Source organism: Juglans microcarpa x Juglans regia, chromosome 4S (assembly GCF_004785595.1).
Source record: "Juglans microcarpa x Juglans regia isolate MS1-56 chromosome 4S, Jm3101_v1.0, whole genome shotgun sequence".
NCBI lineage: Eukaryota > Viridiplantae > Streptophyta > Magnoliopsida > Fagales > Juglandaceae > Juglans > Juglans microcarpa x Juglans regia.
The window spans coordinates 1087489-1107110 of NC_054601.1; the positions used below are offsets into that span (position 1 = coordinate 1087489).

A 19622-nucleotide genomic window follows, 5' to 3' on the forward strand; every position below is an offset into this window, starting at 1 on the left:
AAATAACGATTTTCAAATAATACCAAACCATTATTGGCTTTTTGTTCCACAAATATATATGTTTTTTATACAATTATCCGTCAACATCAGAAGTTTACAAACAACGCCACTCCATTCTAATCTTTGAATAGAACGTCGTTGGCTATACTCATCAACGGTTCAATGGAATCGAAGGAGAACTTTCTGGCGAACAAGAACGGGTCACGCCTTTTGGACACAGATGAATCCGAACCGTTCGTTCTATCGTCACCGTACCTTGGACGATCCTTTCTAAGCGATAAGATCAAATTTGGTCCCACCTCTGAAGCCTCGTACGTGCGAGGGTGGCCGTCAAACCGCCCCCTCCAGTCCACGTGCGTCAGCGTCGCTGGAACGCACCTCCGTGGGTCCCGCATGCTGAGTAGAGTGGGAAAGTAATTCTCCTCGGGGTAACACGTGCTCCACACCAGGCAAGGCAGCTTGAACTTGGCCCAAAGCCTCCGGTCACGCACCACAAGACTCGCATGCTTGCGTGTCAGCACCCAGAACTGCGACCCTATTCGAAACTCCTCCAGCTTCACCTCCGGCAGCATCGCGTCCTCCCCACGCGCTGCCCACCTCCCAAACGCCCCGCCCTCGTTCTGGAGAATCTCGATGAAGCTCTTCTTGGAGCTTATCACGGTTTTGTAAGTGAACTTGAAGGAGTGGAGTGGTACGCAGGAGGGAGAGAGAAGGGCGAACATGGCATTGGAAGGGTCGTCGAGAAGCGCGCGAGCAAGTAGCCGACGCGCTGCGGAGGTCAGAGTTGGGGTGTAACGGCGGGTGGGTTTGGAGGGGATGACTCTGTGAGCGAAGACGCCCGAGAACGGGGGCTCGTACTGGTAAGTGGGGTCTGCATGGACGTAGATGTTGAATAGGTTTTTACTTGTTTGGTTGAAGTATAGTTCCCAGAGTGGTGCAAATGGGAGAGCCGCGGTGGTTAAGAACATGAAAGCGACCTTTTTGGGTGAAGTTCGGGGAGAGGGCTTTGGGTTAGCTAGGGATGCAGATCGGAAGAGCGAGTCTTCGTCATCTGGGGGTGGCGGTAATGGTTGCGCAGTGGTTGATTCAAGACCCATTTCCTGGTGGTTCTGGGTAAGATCGAGCTTGGTAACAACAATGGCTTCTGGGGGTGGCGATAATGGTGGCGCAGTGGTGGATTGAAGCTCCATTTTCTGATAGTTTTGGGTGCAATCGAGCTTGTGTACAACAATGGTTTCTGGATTTTCATGGCTGCTGATGGTGTTGGTGGTGGTGATGGTGGTAATGCTAGTGGGGTCCTGACGGTGAAGACAACGGCGAGGGGTAAGCAGAGAAGCACAGCACAAAAGAGTGAGAGTGGAGTGGGGGACAGCATGATTGTCTGTGGTCAGAGAGCAAATGGAGTCAATATCGAAAAAGCAGAGAGATGGTGAGCGAGACAGTGAAATCAGAGAGGGAGAGTGGGATTTGGTGTATGGATTTGGGTTCTAATCTAACTACTACAAAAGTACTATCCTAGATCGACGGCGGAGATAAGCCCGAAATGATTTTGCAAACCTAAAAGCAGTCCCACTAATTGCCATCGAGATTTTTTCTTAATAACAATCCTAGAGTTCGGCGCCGATCGATGGCGTTTCAACCCATATTTATATCCGTAGGATTGAATTTTTCGAATTTCGTGATTGTGTAATCGAACGGTCTGGATTGAAGTTTGATGAGGGCTCGTCTCCGTTGTCAGTTTGAGCAAACTTTTTCCTTTCCTTTTTTGGGTAACAACGTTTTTCGAGTTGTCGAAGACTCGAAGCACCTTGTTGGATATCACGACAGTAACTACACGTGGCAAGCATGCAAATGTCAATTACGTGAGCCTGCCGTTTTCGAGTGCGAGGTTTTAATGTATTGGGCCTCACGTGTGGGGACATAGTCGTAGCACATTCATCGTGTTGGTACTCTCATTTAAAGGGTTTCAGAAAGCTGGTACCAAAAAAATAAAAAACCTGTCTTTCTGCCATAAGCAGTGTCCAGAAATTTAGCTATTTCAGTTGGTTGATCGTTATTAGTTTACGGTTAGGGTTTCTTTGAAAATAAAACTATATCCCATTCTTAAATATAATTTAAATATAAAATTTTTCAATTAATTATTACAAATTTTTTAATTTTTTAAATAAAAAATAAATTAATTTTCTTAAATTCTCAAATAAAAATAATATTATTTTATTTAATTTTTTTTTCTCATTTTTCAAAACTCAAAAAATAATCATTTCAAATTGTCTCACTACTATTTACAAACTATCTTATTACTATTTATAAAATTCTCAACTCATCTTACTATCTAATCAAGTCTTAATCTTCTCTTGTCTCTCCGACCAAATAACAAACTAGGTTGGGGGTGGGAGGCATAGGCTTGCACACAGGATTTGTATAATCATTTTGTCCTAAGAAAACAAAAAATAAAAATAAAAAACAAAAACAAAAGTACTCTTGGTACTCAAAAGGTCAAATAAGGAAAGGGTTGTCGACTCCTTATTCTGACTACACTCACATGAAATGCATGAAGGTTTTCAATTTACATCTTATATTGGTTGTACGCTCCATGTTTATTTTCTTTTTACATTAATATAGCGTATAGTGGCTAGACTAAATTATATGCAAGGACAGGATCACACAAATATGTTTAGCTTTGTAAAGTTTTTTAGATGATGAAAAAAAAAAAAAACAATCAGATCGATCATGATGTCCAATTAATACCAATTACTTTGAGTAACTTATAAACACATTGTTATTGAAGTAGATAGTTTGTAAGTACTCCAAAGTTTTTATCTTTGTAGATGGTATTCTTCCACCGAAAATTAGGACTATTAATGAATTTAGAGTACCCGTCCATCTTCGTCTAAAAAGGTGGATTAATTAAACCAAATATTTGTTTGGTTCTTAAACTCATCTCAACTCATTTCAATTTATCATTATAAATTTTTCAAATTCCAATACAAAATATAATAAACAATTCAACTTTTTCAAATTTCAAAATAATAATAATATTAACAAATAATATTTTATTATCTCAACTCAATTCAATTTAACATCCAAACACAGTCTAAATTGTTTGATTGAGTTGTCTAATGATTTCTCATCTTATCTTATATAATTTCAAATAATAATTTTATTACTATTCACAAACCATCTCAACTCAACTCATCTCAATATCTAAACGTGCCTTACCCTAATAAATTGAATGAAAATCAAATAAATCTCCTCACAAACATAACAAGCTAGGAAAAAGTCTAAGGTACATCATTTTCCGCTCTCTAAAAATATCAAACCTATGCCCACCACCCCTAATCCAAAATTTTGAAAATTTTGAAAATCTCTCATCTCATCATTACAATTTTTTTAAATTTTCACACAAAATAAAATAAATAATTTAATTTTTTTAAATCTCAAAATAAAAATAATATTATAATAATATTTTATTCAATTTTTTAATTTTAATCTCAACTCATCTTATCTTTTAAAATAAACTAAGCCTTAGATACTCGTAAAATAAACGAAATGATTGAAGTGAAATAAACCTACCGCCAGATGATGAGCACTTCAACTAACTTGTTTTTTTTAGGCACTATTTGGATAATAAATATGTTTTTATCTCATTTTATCTGTTTATTATAATTTTTATAAATTTTATAAATAATTTAATTTTTTCAAATCTTAAAAAAATAATGATATTAAAAAATAATATTTTAACAATATTTTATATAATTTTTAACTTTTATCTAAAATAATCTTACTATCCAAACTATACCTTAACTTCTAAATAACAAAGGAAAATAATTTAACTCTCCTATCATTATTTTCCGTCTACATATATCCAAACAAGCATATTGGAGCCTCGAGGTTTGCTAACGAGTATTAACATTTTTTATCCACCATCTTAGTAGTTTTATGTTGTTGATACGATTGATATTAGATTACAACTCAAATCTAGATTTTTTTTTTTAGTAAGTTCAGCTTTATTGAATAAATAAGATCCAATTTATAGGAGGGAGAATAGCTCCATCTAATCGTGTACAAAAATTAATTATAGCAACAAATCACAAGAACTACAAGACATAGTTCTAATGTAAAAAACGATATTTTGCAACAAAACTCAATTACCCAAATCAGCAAAAAGTCAGGATATTCCTTGAATAATCAGTTACATAAATGGACAAAATGCACCCAGTCATACAGCACTTGATTCAATCTTCAGAAAAATTATATTCATCCATATTCTATACATTACACATAATGTTTTATCCTTTTTTATTTTTATTTTTTCCTTACCGATTATGTGGACGATAAAAGGAAAAATTAATGTTTCAAGTGGTCTACTTTCAATTTCCTCTTCGCAATGTAAAATCTCATCAACAGTAAGAAATTTGTTGAGGCTTTATTTGTTTTCATAGATAAGATGAGATGAGTTGAAATTAAAGTTAAAAATTAAATAAAATATTATTAAAATATATTTTTTTAATGATATTTTTGTTTTGAGATTTAAAAAAGTCGAATTGTTTATTTTATTTTGTGTAAAAATTTAAAAAAATTATAATAATTATATGAGATGAGTTGAAATGAATTGTGAAAACAAACGAATGACTAAATATGAGATTCATTTTATTAAGTAAACAAACGAGGCCTAATTGTTATCAAATTTATCGTAGTTATAAAAATAAAACATTAATTTTTTTATATTAATTGACGCAAAAAAAAAAAAAACACATTAATAATAATGTGTTAAGAGTAGTGTGATAAAATTAAAGTTTAAGCAGAACCAAAGCAATAAAATCTACATTTTTTGTATATATAATTTTCTCGTAAGAATGGTCGGCAGAGGGGAAGAGATGAGGCGATCCAGAATCAGACACCCAGCTTGCCTCATGTCGCTCCTTTTGCCATTGTTACAGTATCGAGTACCGGTTGGGGTTGCCAAAAGACCATCGACAGTGACCGAATTATCAAATCTCTCCCACTTCCTCGACATGAATGGTCAAGAGGAAGAGAGAGAGAGACAGAGTGCTGAACGACAAAAGAAACAGAGAGAAAGGGACTCTAGGGGCAAGGGGAAGCAGGCATGTGGATGAGTGGGGGACACGCCATACTCGTCAATGTTAAATTAGTTTTCACATCCGAACAGAACCCACAAAAGATATATTAAAAGAAGAGAGTTATTATTTATCAGAAGGAAATAATTGAGTTTCATTACCAAAGATTCACAAATAATTCTGACTTGTGACAGAAAAGAAAGAATACTGCAAACAGAGGAAAAAGCCAAACCCCCTCCCCTCTTCCTTGCTTGCTAAATAGAAATATCTTGGAGGTACTGCATTTTTGTTCAGAGTCTCGGAAGTAAGAGAAAGTAGAGCAAAAGCAGAAACCACCAAAACTTCTCCTAAAGCTTGGACTTTGTTTCTCTTTCAGGAAATTTAAGCCCCCCCTCCCCTTTCTGTCTCTCTGCGTATGAAGGAATTAGGGAAAATGCCTAGACCAGGCCCAAGACCTTATGAGTGTGTTAGGAAAGCTTGGCACAGCGATAGACACCAGCCCATCAGAGGTTCTCTCATTCAAGAAATTTTCAGGTACCCCATATCGCACAATATAGATATATGCCCAGGTATCCCATGAAACATTTCTAATCTGTGCCGTCTGCCTGTTTAGGGTTGTCGAAAAGGTTCATAGCTCAGCTACGAAGAAGAACAAAGAATGGCAGGAGAAGCTCCCTATTGTTGTGCTCAAAGCAGAAGACATTATGTACTCCAAAGCCAATTCCGAGGTATACACAAGTGAGCGAAGTTTTTTTTTTTTGGTTTCCCCTAAAGAAACAATCAACTGAGCTACATGTATTTACTTCATGAGTAAGGCCAAATATGTTGTTTGGGTCCTAAACTTCAATGATTGTGAGTTCGAGTATTCTAAACTTCTTTCATTTACCACATTTGCTTTGTTGATACACAGCTTTACTGCTTTAGTATATGCATCTGGGTTTAGTTCCATCTTCTTTTCAAGCTCATATTTTTGGGTCCTCTTTCTTGCTTAGGCTGAATACATGGACCTTAAAACGTTGTGGGACCGAGCTACTAACGCCATTAATACAATTATAAGGCGTGATGAGAGTACAGAAAATGGAAAGTTTCTCCAGCCATGTATTGAAGGTAACCCATACGATTTTGTATTGAAAGTTTATTTATTTATGTATTTTACTTTCAATCTAATTTTGCATATATGCTTTTAGGTTCTCATTATTTTAGTTTAATTTTGGTTGGACTTGAAATCAATTGCCAAGAGTTTGTGATTTGATCACGTGGTAACCGTGTGTAATTTTCCTCTCTCCGTTTCTAACAAAAAAAGCACTGGATATAGACACAATCAAAGAGAGATTTCTGGGTTAAATATCTTTGTAATTCTTTACTCTTTATCTGAACCACTCAGCTGCTCTAAATTTGGGCTGCACCCCAAGAAGAGCATCAAGGAGCCAGCGGAATTGCAACCCGAAGTGTTACTTAACTCCCAGTATTCAAGAACCCCTCCATATTTCTTCCGGAACTGTTGAGAATGCTTGTCAAGGGAATCATACCACCAATTTACAGTACTTGTCACGCTGTCCGAAACTCGTGAAATTGAATCCTGCCTCTCTGATTCCAACCGGTCCGAGCAATTTTATTCAAAACATCGATTATGCGTCTAACAAGTATCCCTTTGCATCTGAGAATGTTCTGCCTTCTTGTAATATCCCCAGTCTACCTATGGAAAGCTATCTGGCGTCAAATTTTTGTTCAGTTTATCCCTTGTGTTATGTTAATGACTGCCCATTCAAAGAATCCCAGCATGTTTTTGGAATCCTCCCTAAAATGGATTCTAACACTTTGGACCCTGCCCAGGTGGGTATTGAGAACCTCTTTTCATGTAATGTAGATGCTTCATATCAGACGATCGAAACTAATTCAAGTGGAACTCCTCAGAAACTATGTAAGATTGGTTGTGATCTATCATTGCGGTTGGGCCCTGTGTCTGATACATGCCCTAGTGTTGGAAACAGTAAGGTCCAACTACTAGATGTTGAAGATGTTGATTCTGGTAATTCTCCAAATGGAGGAAAGTTTTGTTATCAAGCACCAGAAGTGGATAAAAAACTATCCCTCTTTCCCGGGAAATATGTGCATGGACCATTAGACTTGTGTTCAAGAAAATGGATTTATGATGGCGAAAGAAATGTAGAAGAAACAACGAGAAAGAGAAAGGCAGTTTTTGACCACCCAGCAGAGGATCAGCAGCTCTGTCGGCAGCCAAAGCTTCCATGTAGTCACCTAACTGGAAGTATGAGAAATGCAGGTTCGTAGACCGATTCAAAGTATGTTGTTTCAGATCTTGGTGTGGAAACTGTCTCTTGCAATCTTTATATGGTTAAATTAGATAGTGACGAGTTGCTTATTTGCAATGATGCATCATTTGTAAAAATGTAAACAGACTCAGTTTAAATTAGATGCACGCGATGGATAATCTAACTGCAGAGGCCTTTTAATGTGCAATGTACAGAAGAGTCTTGTATGGCTGATGCTGGTAGTATAATATTGAACTATATGCCATTAATCTGTGTTGACTTAGTTCATACACTATCAAGATTTGCTTTCAGAACAGTGCCCTTGAATTTTTGAAGAAATAAAGTGTTGGGAGATAGTGTGCCTAGTTTAAAATGGAGGCTGATAACACTCGAGGCTTTATAAAACATGTTTACATCAACACATATGGGGGTTTTTCTATCAGTTACGGAAGGCAGAAGTGGTGAGGTATGATATCAAACAAATTGGAAAAGGAGATGGGTTTGTGCATGACCTGAAGAATGGTATTGTGGGTTGGGATTGAAGAAGAGGAAGACAGATCAAGCCTGGATTTTAGCATTCAGAATTGAGAGCTCACTTTGTCTCGACCCACACAACACATTTTATAATATATTTCACAACACATGTTTTAAAGCGAGGGTATTTTTGTAAAGTGATGTTATTTTTATAGAATATTTTATTAAACTATCCTTCATTTTAAAACATGATTGTATAATGCGATGTGAAAAATTATGCGTGTTTATCATTTTTCTATTTTCTAACATAAACATGACATCAACACTATCATATATTTTTTTCAAAAAACAGTTAAATATCATTAACTGGAAATTCAGAAAAACAAAAAACAAATCACAAATGTATTAGAATTAAAAAATAATAATTGTAAGGATTATTGATACACCTAATCATTAATAATCATTTTAGTTTTCCTCCTGAGTAGACCAAGCAACAAAGGGGTCCACACTCCACAATAGTCTCTCAACTCTCAAGGCATAATTGAATGGGGGATGATAATTAGGGTTGGGAAAAGGACACCTCATTGTCTCCCATTGCCACAAATAAAAAGGAAGAAGCTTGGGTTAATTTAGTTTTTCACTCCTCTACTTCTGAAGTAGAACCAATTATTCTTGGACCCCGGAGCAGAATAATCCCTTTGCTGCTCCTCCTGTATTTGAGATTGAGGCAGGGGGCCCCTCACCTGGACTTTTTTGATGGCCTTCTCTCTGTCTGTCCTTTAGGAGCAGGAGTAGGAAGAAATTGCTCAATGAATGACTGGCTAGTGGGTGGGGGTCCTCCTTTTTATTTCTCCTTTTTTGGATCATATATATATATATATATATATGTATGACTTTGAATTTGAAAATTAGACATTTTCATTATATTTATGAGATAGTTATTCCGAAATCATTCCTCCCCCCAACGTTCCCTAAATTAAACAAAACTATGATAACTTACTTGGGCCAGGTTTAATTGGGCTTCTTTCACTAGGCCCACGAATTCTAAAAGTTGCTCACTTATGACTCAATTCAACGATGGGACCTGGGCTTCTCTCCGGGCCTAAACAATGCATAAGACTTGTATATGGTTCACACATGGGCACAAACTCGCCGAAAAAAAAAAAAAAAAAAAGGACAATTCTAGTTAAATATAAGAGAGGTGTTATATTAATAAAGATATAAAGTAAACTAATGAGATCATAAATTTTCTTAAGGAACAGTTCGACCGTAGATTATTAGATACATGTTGTTGAAAAATGAATGAATAAGATTGAAGCAGTGATGTAAAATTAATTATTTCATTTTTCAAATGGTGGGGTATTCTATCAAATTTAACCAAACTCTAAGGCCATGACCTTCCCCCACCTATTTACTATTAATTCTAAGAGAAAGAGGCACTTTTGACCAAAGCTGCATGTTACATCGATCTCATCTCAGTGCTACTCATCCGAAGTACTGTATATATGCAAAAGTTGAACTTTCTAATTAATTTACCTTGCCTTTTCTTCAAACTCGTTAAGTTCTCAAGATTACCTAACCCATAGTTTAAATTTGGGGCATACTATCATTTTCTATGGTGCTGTAAGTGTCCCGTCTATCTTTAACTGCTAGACGTGTCCAATAGTATGAAGTGTATATTTTAATTTTTTTGTTCATATTTTTTTAAAAAATTTAGATATTTTTAAAAATAAAAAAATACACTAATACATTAAAAATCACTTTTTTAATTATTAAGTAAAAAAATTAATAAATAAATAAATACATAAACAGTCAAAATAATAGAAGAAACTCATTCAACATACTATCATTTTTCATTTTAATTGTACGTTGAATTATGTAAAATTCAGGCTTTCTTCAGTCTCCACTTCGGCTTTCCCTTCCCTTCATTTGGTACTTGGTCGTTGTTTCAAAGTCAGATATATTTTCAAAGGTTAAACTGAGAACCTAATTAAAGCTGCTTTTCTTGTTCCTTAATTCAGTGCTGCAAGACCAAAACCAAGACCAGCGTTACTTGGAAAATCAGAGCAATATATTAATTAATTATTATTTTATTCTAAGCGATTTTTCTTCTCGTTTTCATAATAGTATTAATAATTAATTAGCAAAACAAATATAAGTACTGTGAATGTGACATACAATCATACGTTCAAATCCTGAGTAGTACTTTATTTGAAACAAAAAAAGTGAGATTTATTATTAAAAAAATAATTTTTTTTTATATCTATCCAAGATTTATTTAATTTTTTTTAAAAAAAAATATGTAAGACTTACACATCTCAAGATTACAAATATCATTTCTCATAATATATACAAGAATAATGGACCAATTTGCATGACTAAATTAAGTGATTGATCCTACACTATAGGATTATATAAATTATTTTCTTTTAACAGAAAGAATACATTTATTTTTAAAAGTATCGAGATGATAAATAATACAATTCTTACGAATAATACATAGAAATCTTTATATTATATAAATACAGTACTATTATTAGTTGTCATCACTTTCTTGGTATAGTTGAGTTGGGTTGGGGCACAAAATTAAAGATTATTACGTACAAACCTGCTCCCTCACCGGTGCAATGGAGTTTGAACGTGGTGGTTGAAGTTGAACAGCTCAGGAAGTAATTGCATGCCTGCTAATGCATGCATGATCTCAACTGGAAAATACGGATCACATCAATGTCAGCAGCTTGTCCAGTGACTTCTCCTTTGGTAATATTAAAGAAAGAATTTCCTTGCATGTGGTGGTGTGCATGGTACTACTTCATCGAAAGAAGATAGAAAAAAATAAAATAATCCTTGAATGGCCGAAGTTCCTGTGAGATCTAGGGCTAGCTGCATGCATCATGTGAATGTCTCCGGCTAAATTGGTAGCTCCTCAAACTACAACGTACGTACCGGCAATATTGATATTAATTCCTCGATCTCCATATTATATATATGCCACCTTCTTTCATGTTTGAAAAATTATATTCAGTAAAATATATAATTTAATAAAATATTTATATGATATAATTTAATTTTATAAATTAAATTGTATATATCATTTAAGTGACGTAGATATATGTTTTACCACAGATTTAATAATAGAATAAATTTTCATATATAACATGTATGAGATGGATCATCTTATCATGTACCACAATGTTTGGATTTTTAAGGTCACTTGTGGTAGCTAAATGTACTTATATAGGTATATATTTGTTGGTAATATTTTAAGAGGACATGTCCTGCCCATTTTGCAGACATCATGCGATATATATCTTATATATATATCTTACAACACACACACACACATATATATATATATATATATATCTGTCTCCACTCTCACAGTCACAGGTATATAAATACAGAGGATTATTAATTAATATAATATATCACGAGTGACAACCATAACGCATAATTAATTAATGAATTAATTCCATGTCGAGACCATGATGTATGGTTAATTATATATATGGATGGATCCAACTGCATCCTCATGAGTTAAGCTGTTGAACTATATATTCAGTCGGACGTACGCAAACTCAGATCCGATCACTCATAATTACTAGTAGCTGACATTTAGAAAATGAAAAGTTTGCAAAGCGTACCATATTAAATATCTAAACACATCTTAAGTGAATTTTATAAAACTCTCTCTATTATCTCAACTCAATTCATTCTATTTCATGTCAATATACAAACACTATAAATATAAATATTTTTTAATTTTAAATATTAAATATTTTCATCTAATTATTACAAATTTCTCAAACTCTCAAATAATATAAAAAAATAATTCAACCTTTTAAATCTCAAAATAAAAATTATATTAAAAATAATATTTAACTTATAATAATTTTATTCAAATTTTTCCTAATAATACTAGATACAGATTCAAACAGATAAATTTTAAATTAATTTAATACTATTCATAGATGATTCTATTTCACCTCACTATTTAAATAAAGCCTAAAGCTTAGCTGTAATTCAGGTAGCCCGTCGTACACGCTGCATTTGTTTCTCGATTCAACCGGTCTGGTAAGTAGGAAACAAAAAAAAGGCCATGGTCAATTTAACTTTCGAAAAATTCTTATTATCATTTTTTATACCACACGTTAACGTTAATACGTGATTTATTATTTTTATTTTCTATTTAAATAAAAAAAATCAAATGATAATATGTGATATAGAAATGATAAATAACATTTATCTTTAACTTTTTTTCTAATTGTTAACCTGTAATTAGTTTTAAAGATTTTGAAAAAGAGTGAGATTGGTATACGCTGATGATGGTTCCGATAAGACCAATTGGTTTTTTTTTTGTTATTCATTTTTTTTATACACTTACATATTTTTTTAAAAGGAAATTCATAATATCATTCAAAAACACTTATTTAATTACTAAAAAAACAAATTATCGGGACAAACAGCATTATTCTTTGAAAAAATTTATGCAAAAATTATCCTGAGGTAATGGTACTGGAATTGAAGCTTCCACTTCAATATATAGTTCTATATATCAATATTGAATACATTTCCGACATAATGGTCTTTGCTGTAGCCCGTATGTAGTAATATATATATATATATATATATATATATAATTCTCTAATCAATTATATATTAATTAACGCAACTTTTTTTTTTCCTGTTTACTTTATATGTGTATTGCATTACATGAATAGATTAAGCCCAAGAAAGCTGTATGGTACGTGTTATTGCGTGTTCATTAAATATATATGAATTAATACAATAATTAATTTAATCAACTTTATATTGTAATTAATATTAATGTGGCCCATGTATTATGATCTTATTTTAGTTTATATATAGTTTATACTGTTCTATATCTCTTAATCGTTACAGTACTAGCTAGCTAGAGATGATCATCAGAAGATTCTGATCGATCAAGTGAATAAAATACCATGCACCACTTACATGATTCATATAATATAGGAGGATCGTATGATTTGCCAAAATCCGAGTTTTACTGGCCGGTGGTCGTCATATTACGATCACTACCTAGTCTTGATCATCTCACGCATAAATTCTATATGTTTTAATTGGAAAATAATATTAATTGTATGCCACATTCTCGTACGTACGTGAAAGTTAAATTTCATGTTATGCTAAGATCAGTAGTCTACTGATGATCAATAATAGAACAAAAAAAAATATATATATATATTATAGGAGCAGGCCGTCACGTTAAAATCAAGCGTACGTGTATGAGACCTTTCGTGTCTCTTAAGGTAACCCTAGCTAGAGATTAATTTTGTGTTTCCAAAAATCTTATGTACGCTCCAGAAATCGAACCATATAATATATATGTTGTTTCTGGGTATTAGTTAAAGAAATAATTAAATATAAGCATATAATAATAATAATGATTAATTGCAAGTAGTATATAACAGCTGTTTATATTTATGTTATTCGCATGATAGCGATAGTGTGACCCAATCGGTCGTAATTTGGTTGACTGCATGCATGGGTTCAATATCAGGATCTCTATTTTTACATCAGTTTTCCTTTCTTTTCCATTGTCTTCGTTCTTCATGTGCACTTTGTACGATAATGTTGTTTGAGATAAATAAATAAATAAATAGAGTACTATATAAAAAGGTTTAATTTGCTTATAAGTATTTCTTGAAAAAATCTGAACAAATTATCAAAAGATCACTTGCATGGTTTATTATAATATGACTGACAAAAGGATTACAGTGTGAGACCACAATCAATAAACAAATACTATAATTTATTGTACGTTTTTATGCCTCTATTAAAAAAATTTTATACTATTTGATTAAAGAAAAAAGGAAAAGAAAATAATAACCGTACGTGGTTTTACTCTATATGGAATTTCTAGTACGCTCGATCGCTAAACTTGGTAAAAGATAGAATAAACTTAAAAAGAATAATGATATATGCCTAATTATTTTATAATTTTTGCATAGCTGTTCAATAAAATAAAACAAAATATAGCTAGATCATCCATTTAAAAAATAATAATATTTTATTAAAAAGATTTGCATAAAAATTATAAAATAATAGTGTTTAGATATTGAAAAATGTTTTAGTCATAAAAAAGATTATAAAAAAATAAATTCATAAACTGACGTGATTTGATGATATTCGTTAGATTGTAAAATTATTTTTATTATAAAATAATTCTAACTTATTATATAAAATTATATCAATTTGTAAATTTAAAAAATTACTTTATTTTATAGGAATCATTTTAAAAATAATGGAGGGATGGTATGATTTATGAGCCCACACCTTTTAAACGGGTTGATATTGATTTTGGAGGATTAGAATAGATTTTAGTGTCTCCTTCCTACAAAAAATAGTATAAGAACCTTCCCCGGCTGCACCATCCACTACCTCTCTTTTTTTCTTCCTGCTTACTCCAAACAAACGTGGCGTAGTATTGCGTTGAAAGACTGATTACGACAAGAAGCTGATGCCGTTGATTGAGAGAAGCATTTCTCTAATGACAAAACTTTCCCACAGAGACTTTATTAATTAGTTTGGGGCCTACTATCTGATTAAATCGAAATTTATTTCAATTTATATTATCTTATCATTATAATTTTTTTAAATTTTTATATAAAATATAATAAATAATTTAATTTTTTTAAATTAAAAAATAATATTTTATTTAAATCATTTCAAATTATCTTAACTCATCTCTAAATTCAAACGTAACGATACGCTCGGCACGACTTGGGTTTTTGGATTGCAGAAACTTCCGAGCCTCGATCCATCCCCATCCCTCAACTTTATTCAAACTCTGCAACTTTCAATTAATTACTCCAACTGCTTGCATTCATTTCAATGCGAATTCCCCGCCTTCCATTCTTATCAGCTTCGGGATAAGAAATTTAAAAAAAAAAAAAAAAAAAAAAAAAAAAAAGCTATTGATTTTCTTCCGCTCAAAAAATAAAGCATGCTTTTTTAAGATCCGGCCAGTGATATAAAATGAGATATATTAAGATAAAAATTAAAAATTAAAAAAAATATTATTAAAATATTATTTTTTTGTGATTTAAAAAAAAATTAAATTATTTATTTTATTTTGTAAAGAAATTTAAAAAAATTATAAAAATAAAATAAAATAAAATAAAATAAGATGTAACATTTTAGCCATCCGAACGGTTCCAAGTGGTTCATGTTTATTTATTTATTTTTGTTTAAAAGTTTATCTGACTTTTACCTTGTGCTTGTGTTTTTGGGCTTGACGGAAATCATTTTGGCTGTCATTGTTCAAACAACCAGTAAACTATTTCCTTGACGTTACTGAACCGCCTATATAAAATATTGTTATATAAAGTACTGTGTTTATCATTTTTCTTATAATAATACATCCGACCTCAGATCTCCAAACCTCATTACCGAAGCAGAAACACATGTAAAAAGCCTGAGAGACCCATATCTGCAAATTCACTCTGTTTTTTTTTTTTTTTTTTTCTCCTCCTTTCCTTGGTTGTGTCCCCTTCTTCTATTCATTTGCTGTTGTCGTGTGTTGGATAATTCCTCTGAACGTGGTTTCTTGGACATAATTTTCTGTGCTTCCTGCAACTTGCTCTCATGCCATTTTCAAATGAATGGTACCTATTAATTGTGATTTTTCCCTTCCTCTCCTGGCCTTCAATTCAACTGGGCGGCCGTGGCTCTCTTTGAATTTATCGCTAGGTGAAGAGCACCCAGAAGTTGTCAGCATCGAATCTTCTCCTAGCTTGGGATTCAAGTGGGTAGTCCTCTTCCAATTTATGTCAAGTGAAAGAGCACCATTCGTTGACTATTGTATCTCTTTCTTTTCAGGCGTTTCGATGCTTTCTGAGCATGAAAGGTAGAATTTTGTGTGATTGCAGTACTTGAATTTAACGTGTTTCGTCGAATTATTTCTTAAATATATGATTTTGGAGCTTTCCAAGCTGTGCGCTCAAAGTCAAGTTAGGAATCAAAGAGAACTGGGTTGATAGCAAACCTGAGGAGGCTTTTAATTGGAAACAAAACCATATATGGGCAGTTGGATTATGGGTTGTCTTCTTTGTACCTCATATTTTATTAAGTTTTAGCTGAACTTAGGACAATTCTGCTTGTCATATCTTCTTGTCCATTTCCTTAGCTTGTTTAAGGTTTGGGCATTTCGATCCCGTCTTAAAATGTCAACGGTCGAAGGGCGTTGTTGCTCTTTCGACATCCGCCTTCCTCCTTTCTACCTCTAGTTACAATACTTCTTTTTATTGGGTGGCCAATTCTATTCTTCTCACTATACTTTTGATTTTCCCGAGACTGTTAAGTTCTTAGAGTGGGCCATGGAAACTTGGGGCTTCTTTCGTTTCATAGGCCTTTTGTGGTTGTCTGTTCTCCTTTTGTCTGCAAAATGTTTGGCTAGCATTCAAAGTGTAGGAAAAATTCAGCCCGGGTTTCAAGCGTCTCAGATGAGATATATTGACAATGATGGGCTATTTCTCTTATCCGCCAAGAAGGAATTTGCTTTCGGCTTTGTCACTACCCCAGATGTGAGATTGTTCCTGCTAGCAATCATTCACACGAGGAGTTTGAAAGTAGTCTGGTCTGCAAATAGAGGCTCCCCAGTTACAAATTCTGATTATTTTGTGTTCAATGAAAAGGGTAATGTATTTTTGCAAAAAGGAAACGGTGTGGTTTGGTCAGTAGAAACTGGTGGCAGAGTAGTTACAGCAATGGAATTACACGACTCGGGGAATTTGGTTTTGCTCGGGAATCAAAGTACATTAATCTGGCAGAGTTTTAGTCATCCCACAGATACCCTGTTATCGAACCAAGATTTTTTTGAAGGACTGAAACTTATAAGCGATCCTAGCTCCAGTAACTTGACTTGTATTCTGGAGATCAAGTCAGGGGACATGATACTTTCTGCGGGTTTTCAAACTCCACAACCATATTGGTCTATGGGGAAGGACAGCAGAAAGACCATCAATAAAGATGGTGGTGTGGTCACCGTAGCATCTCTCAGTGCAAATTCATGGAGGTTCTATGATAAAAACAAGGTCTTACTGTGGCAGTTTATTTTTTCAGACAACACTGACACCAATGCCACTTGGATTGCAGTCTTAGGAAATGATGGCTTCATCTCTTTTTACAATCTCCAAGATGGACAATCGAGTGTTACTTCACCAACAAAAATACCAAGCAACCCATGCAGCAACCCGGAACCTTGTGGTGCATACTATATATGTTTCAGCGACAACAGGTGCCGATGCCCTTCGGTTCTTGCCTCTTCTTCAAATTGCAACAGCGGGATTGTCTCTCCATGTGGTCGCTCAAGGGTTTCTACAGAACTCGTAAATGCTGGGGATGGGCTTAACTACTTTGCACTTGGGTTCCTTCCACCTTCTTCTAAATCTGATTTGAATGGTTGCAAAGCGTCCTGTGCTAGTAACTGCTCATGCCTTGCTTTGTTCTTCAAGAACAGCACGGGAGATTGCTATCTGTTTGACAGGATAGGTAGCTTCCAGAACTCTGATAAGGGCTCTGACTTCGTTTCATTGATTAAGGTCTTGAGTAATGGAGGGAGTGGCACAAATACTGGGAGAGATGGAAGCAGCCAAAAGCGCTTCCCATATGTTGTAATTATAGCTATTGCAACAATACTAGTCATTGTTGGCCTGCTTTATGTAGGATTTCGTTTTTACAGGAAAAAGAAAAGAATCCCTGAATCTCCTCGCGAGACCTCTGAGGAGGATAATTTCTTGGAGACCTTATCTGGGATGCCAATTCGTTTTAATTACAGAGATCTTCAAACTGCAACTAATAACTTCTCAGTGAAGCTTGGGCAAGGAGGTTTTGGATCTGTCTACCAAGGGGCTCTCCCTGATGGAACTCGACTGGCTGTGAAGAAGTTAGAAGGCATTGGACAAGGGAAGAAGGAGTTTCGAGCAGAAGTTAGCATCATTGGCAGCATCCATCATCTCCACTTGGTCAGGATTAAGGGGTTCTGTGCTGAAGGAACTCATCGGCTTCTTGTTTATGAGTACATGGCAAATGGGTCTTTAGATAAATGGATATTCAGGAAAAACAAGGATGAGTTTCTGTTGGATTGGGACACCAGATTCAATATTGCGTTGGGAACAGCAAAAGGACTAGCTTACCTCCATGAAGATTGCGACAACAAGATTGTACACTGCGATATAAAACCTGAAAATGTGCTTCTTGATGATAAATACCTTGCCAAAGTCTCAGATTTTGGTTTAGCTAAGCTAATGACTCGAGAGCAAAGCCATGTTTTCACAACCTTAAGGGGCACCAGGGGGTACCTTGCACCGGAGTGGATCACAAACTATGCTATATCAGAGAAGAGTGACGTGTATAGCTATGGGATGGTATTGTTGGAGATCATAGGTGGAAGAAAAAACTTCGATCCAGCAGAAACTTCGGAGAAATCTCATTTCCCATCCTATGCTTTTAAGATGCTGGAAAAAGGGAAACTGAGAGACATCCTCGATTCACAGCTGATGATAGATGAAAACGATGAGAGAGTGTTTACTGCCATTAAGGTTGCATTGTGGTGCGTACAGGAAGACATGAATCTGAGGCCATCAATGACCAAAGTCGTGCAAATGCTTGAAGGTCTCTGTGCTGTTCCTCAGCCTCCAACTTCCTCTCCACTGGGTTCCCGCCTATATTCAAGTTTCTTTAAATCAATCAGCGAGGAAGGCACTTCCTCAGGACCATCTGACTGCAACAGCGATGCCTACCTTTCAGCTGTGCGGCTTTCTGGCCCAAGATAACAGTAACTGAAGATGGGGGTTAACAGCATCAGAGCCTTCGTGGACAGCTACAGTTTCCATGTTTTATGTTCCTGTATATTTGTCAGAACAATCAAATTTTGTAATACTAGCCATTGCTTGAGCTTTCTCACTTGTTCATGCGCTCTTCCTTGTAGAAAAAGAGTGATTGATTATATTCAATAGTGCAAAATTCCAGAGATTTTATCCCATTTTCCCGTTTCAAAAGTTCAGGTGCATTTGAAAAGACGTGATCTCAAGCTGTCATGTCAATCCTCCCATCCACAAATTAAGTAAAAGGACCGAGAAGAATTTATGCACTGGAAATGCATCTGTGATGTACACCTGAAAGAGGTTTTAGCCACAAACCCATTCAAAAGGAATAAAACGCATTTTCCATGTGCTATATCCTTCAGGTAACTTTTGAAAGATACATGTTCTTGGAGTTTAATAATTAGCTTATTTTGGTGGGTTTAACGTTGTATCAAAAGTGGACTTTTCCAAGGGGGTGGCAGAAACATACTATGATTGGGCTGACTTTCTCCTCTTTTGCAAAAACATATCCATGCTGTCATTTTTACAGTTGATATCCTAAATTGCTGTTTGAATAATAATCCACACTTTTAGATCACACCCTTTGTTAGATTATAGCTTTAAATTGAATGGGTCAGTGCATTTTCTATACCTCTAGGAAATTTCCAGCTTCTACAAACTAGCGTTGTGCAGAGTATGAACAGAAAATCCGACCTCTTTATACAAGATATTGCTCCACATCAAGTGAGAGTTATCAATCAAAATAGGGGACCGTCATCTTCTAAAAAAAAAAAAAAAAGCAAACCTGACCTGCCTGCCCGAACCGATATGAATAGGGTGAGGATTTTCACTTCTAAATTGGCATTGATATGAATGGTATAGAGGTTTTCCGATTAATAGGATGGCAGAAATTAACAAGTTGGTGATTGTTGATCTGTTTTATCTCACTTCCT

The 19622-nt window shown here is 34.5% G+C and overlaps 3 protein-coding genes across 3 annotated transcripts; 2 read left to right on the top strand and 1 right to left on the bottom strand.

Moving 5' to 3' along the window:
- Nucleotides 1-17: 17 nt before the first annotated feature.
- LOC121263745 (glycosyltransferase BC10) lies at nucleotides 18-1470 on the bottom strand. The gene has a single exon (XM_041166810.1). It carries the CDS (start codon nucleotides 1188-1190, stop codon nucleotides 117-119), a length of 1074 nt encoding a protein of 357 aa, XP_041022744.1. The 5' UTR covers nucleotides 1191-1470; the 3' UTR covers nucleotides 18-116.
- Nucleotides 1471-5229: 3759 nt separating this feature from the next.
- Nucleotides 5230-7613, top strand: LOC121263746. The gene is made up of 5 exons (XM_041166811.1): nucleotides 5230-5353; nucleotides 5455-5612; nucleotides 5692-5806; nucleotides 6071-6185; nucleotides 6463-7613. The coding sequence occupies exons 2-5, from the start codon at nucleotides 5494-5496 to the stop codon at nucleotides 7368-7370; spliced, it is 1257 nt and encodes a 418-aa protein (XP_041022745.1). The 5' UTR covers nucleotides 5230-5353; nucleotides 5455-5493; the 3' UTR covers nucleotides 7371-7613.
- A 7623-nt stretch (nucleotides 7614-15236) lies between these two features.
- LOC121263747 (G-type lectin S-receptor-like serine/threonine-protein kinase SD2-5) lies at nucleotides 15237-18848 on the top strand. Its single transcript, XM_041166812.1, has one exon. It carries the CDS (start codon nucleotides 16183-16185, stop codon nucleotides 18637-18639), a length of 2457 nt encoding a protein of 818 aa, XP_041022746.1. The 5' UTR covers nucleotides 15237-16182; the 3' UTR covers nucleotides 18640-18848.
- Nucleotides 18849-19622: the final 774 nt, after the last annotated feature.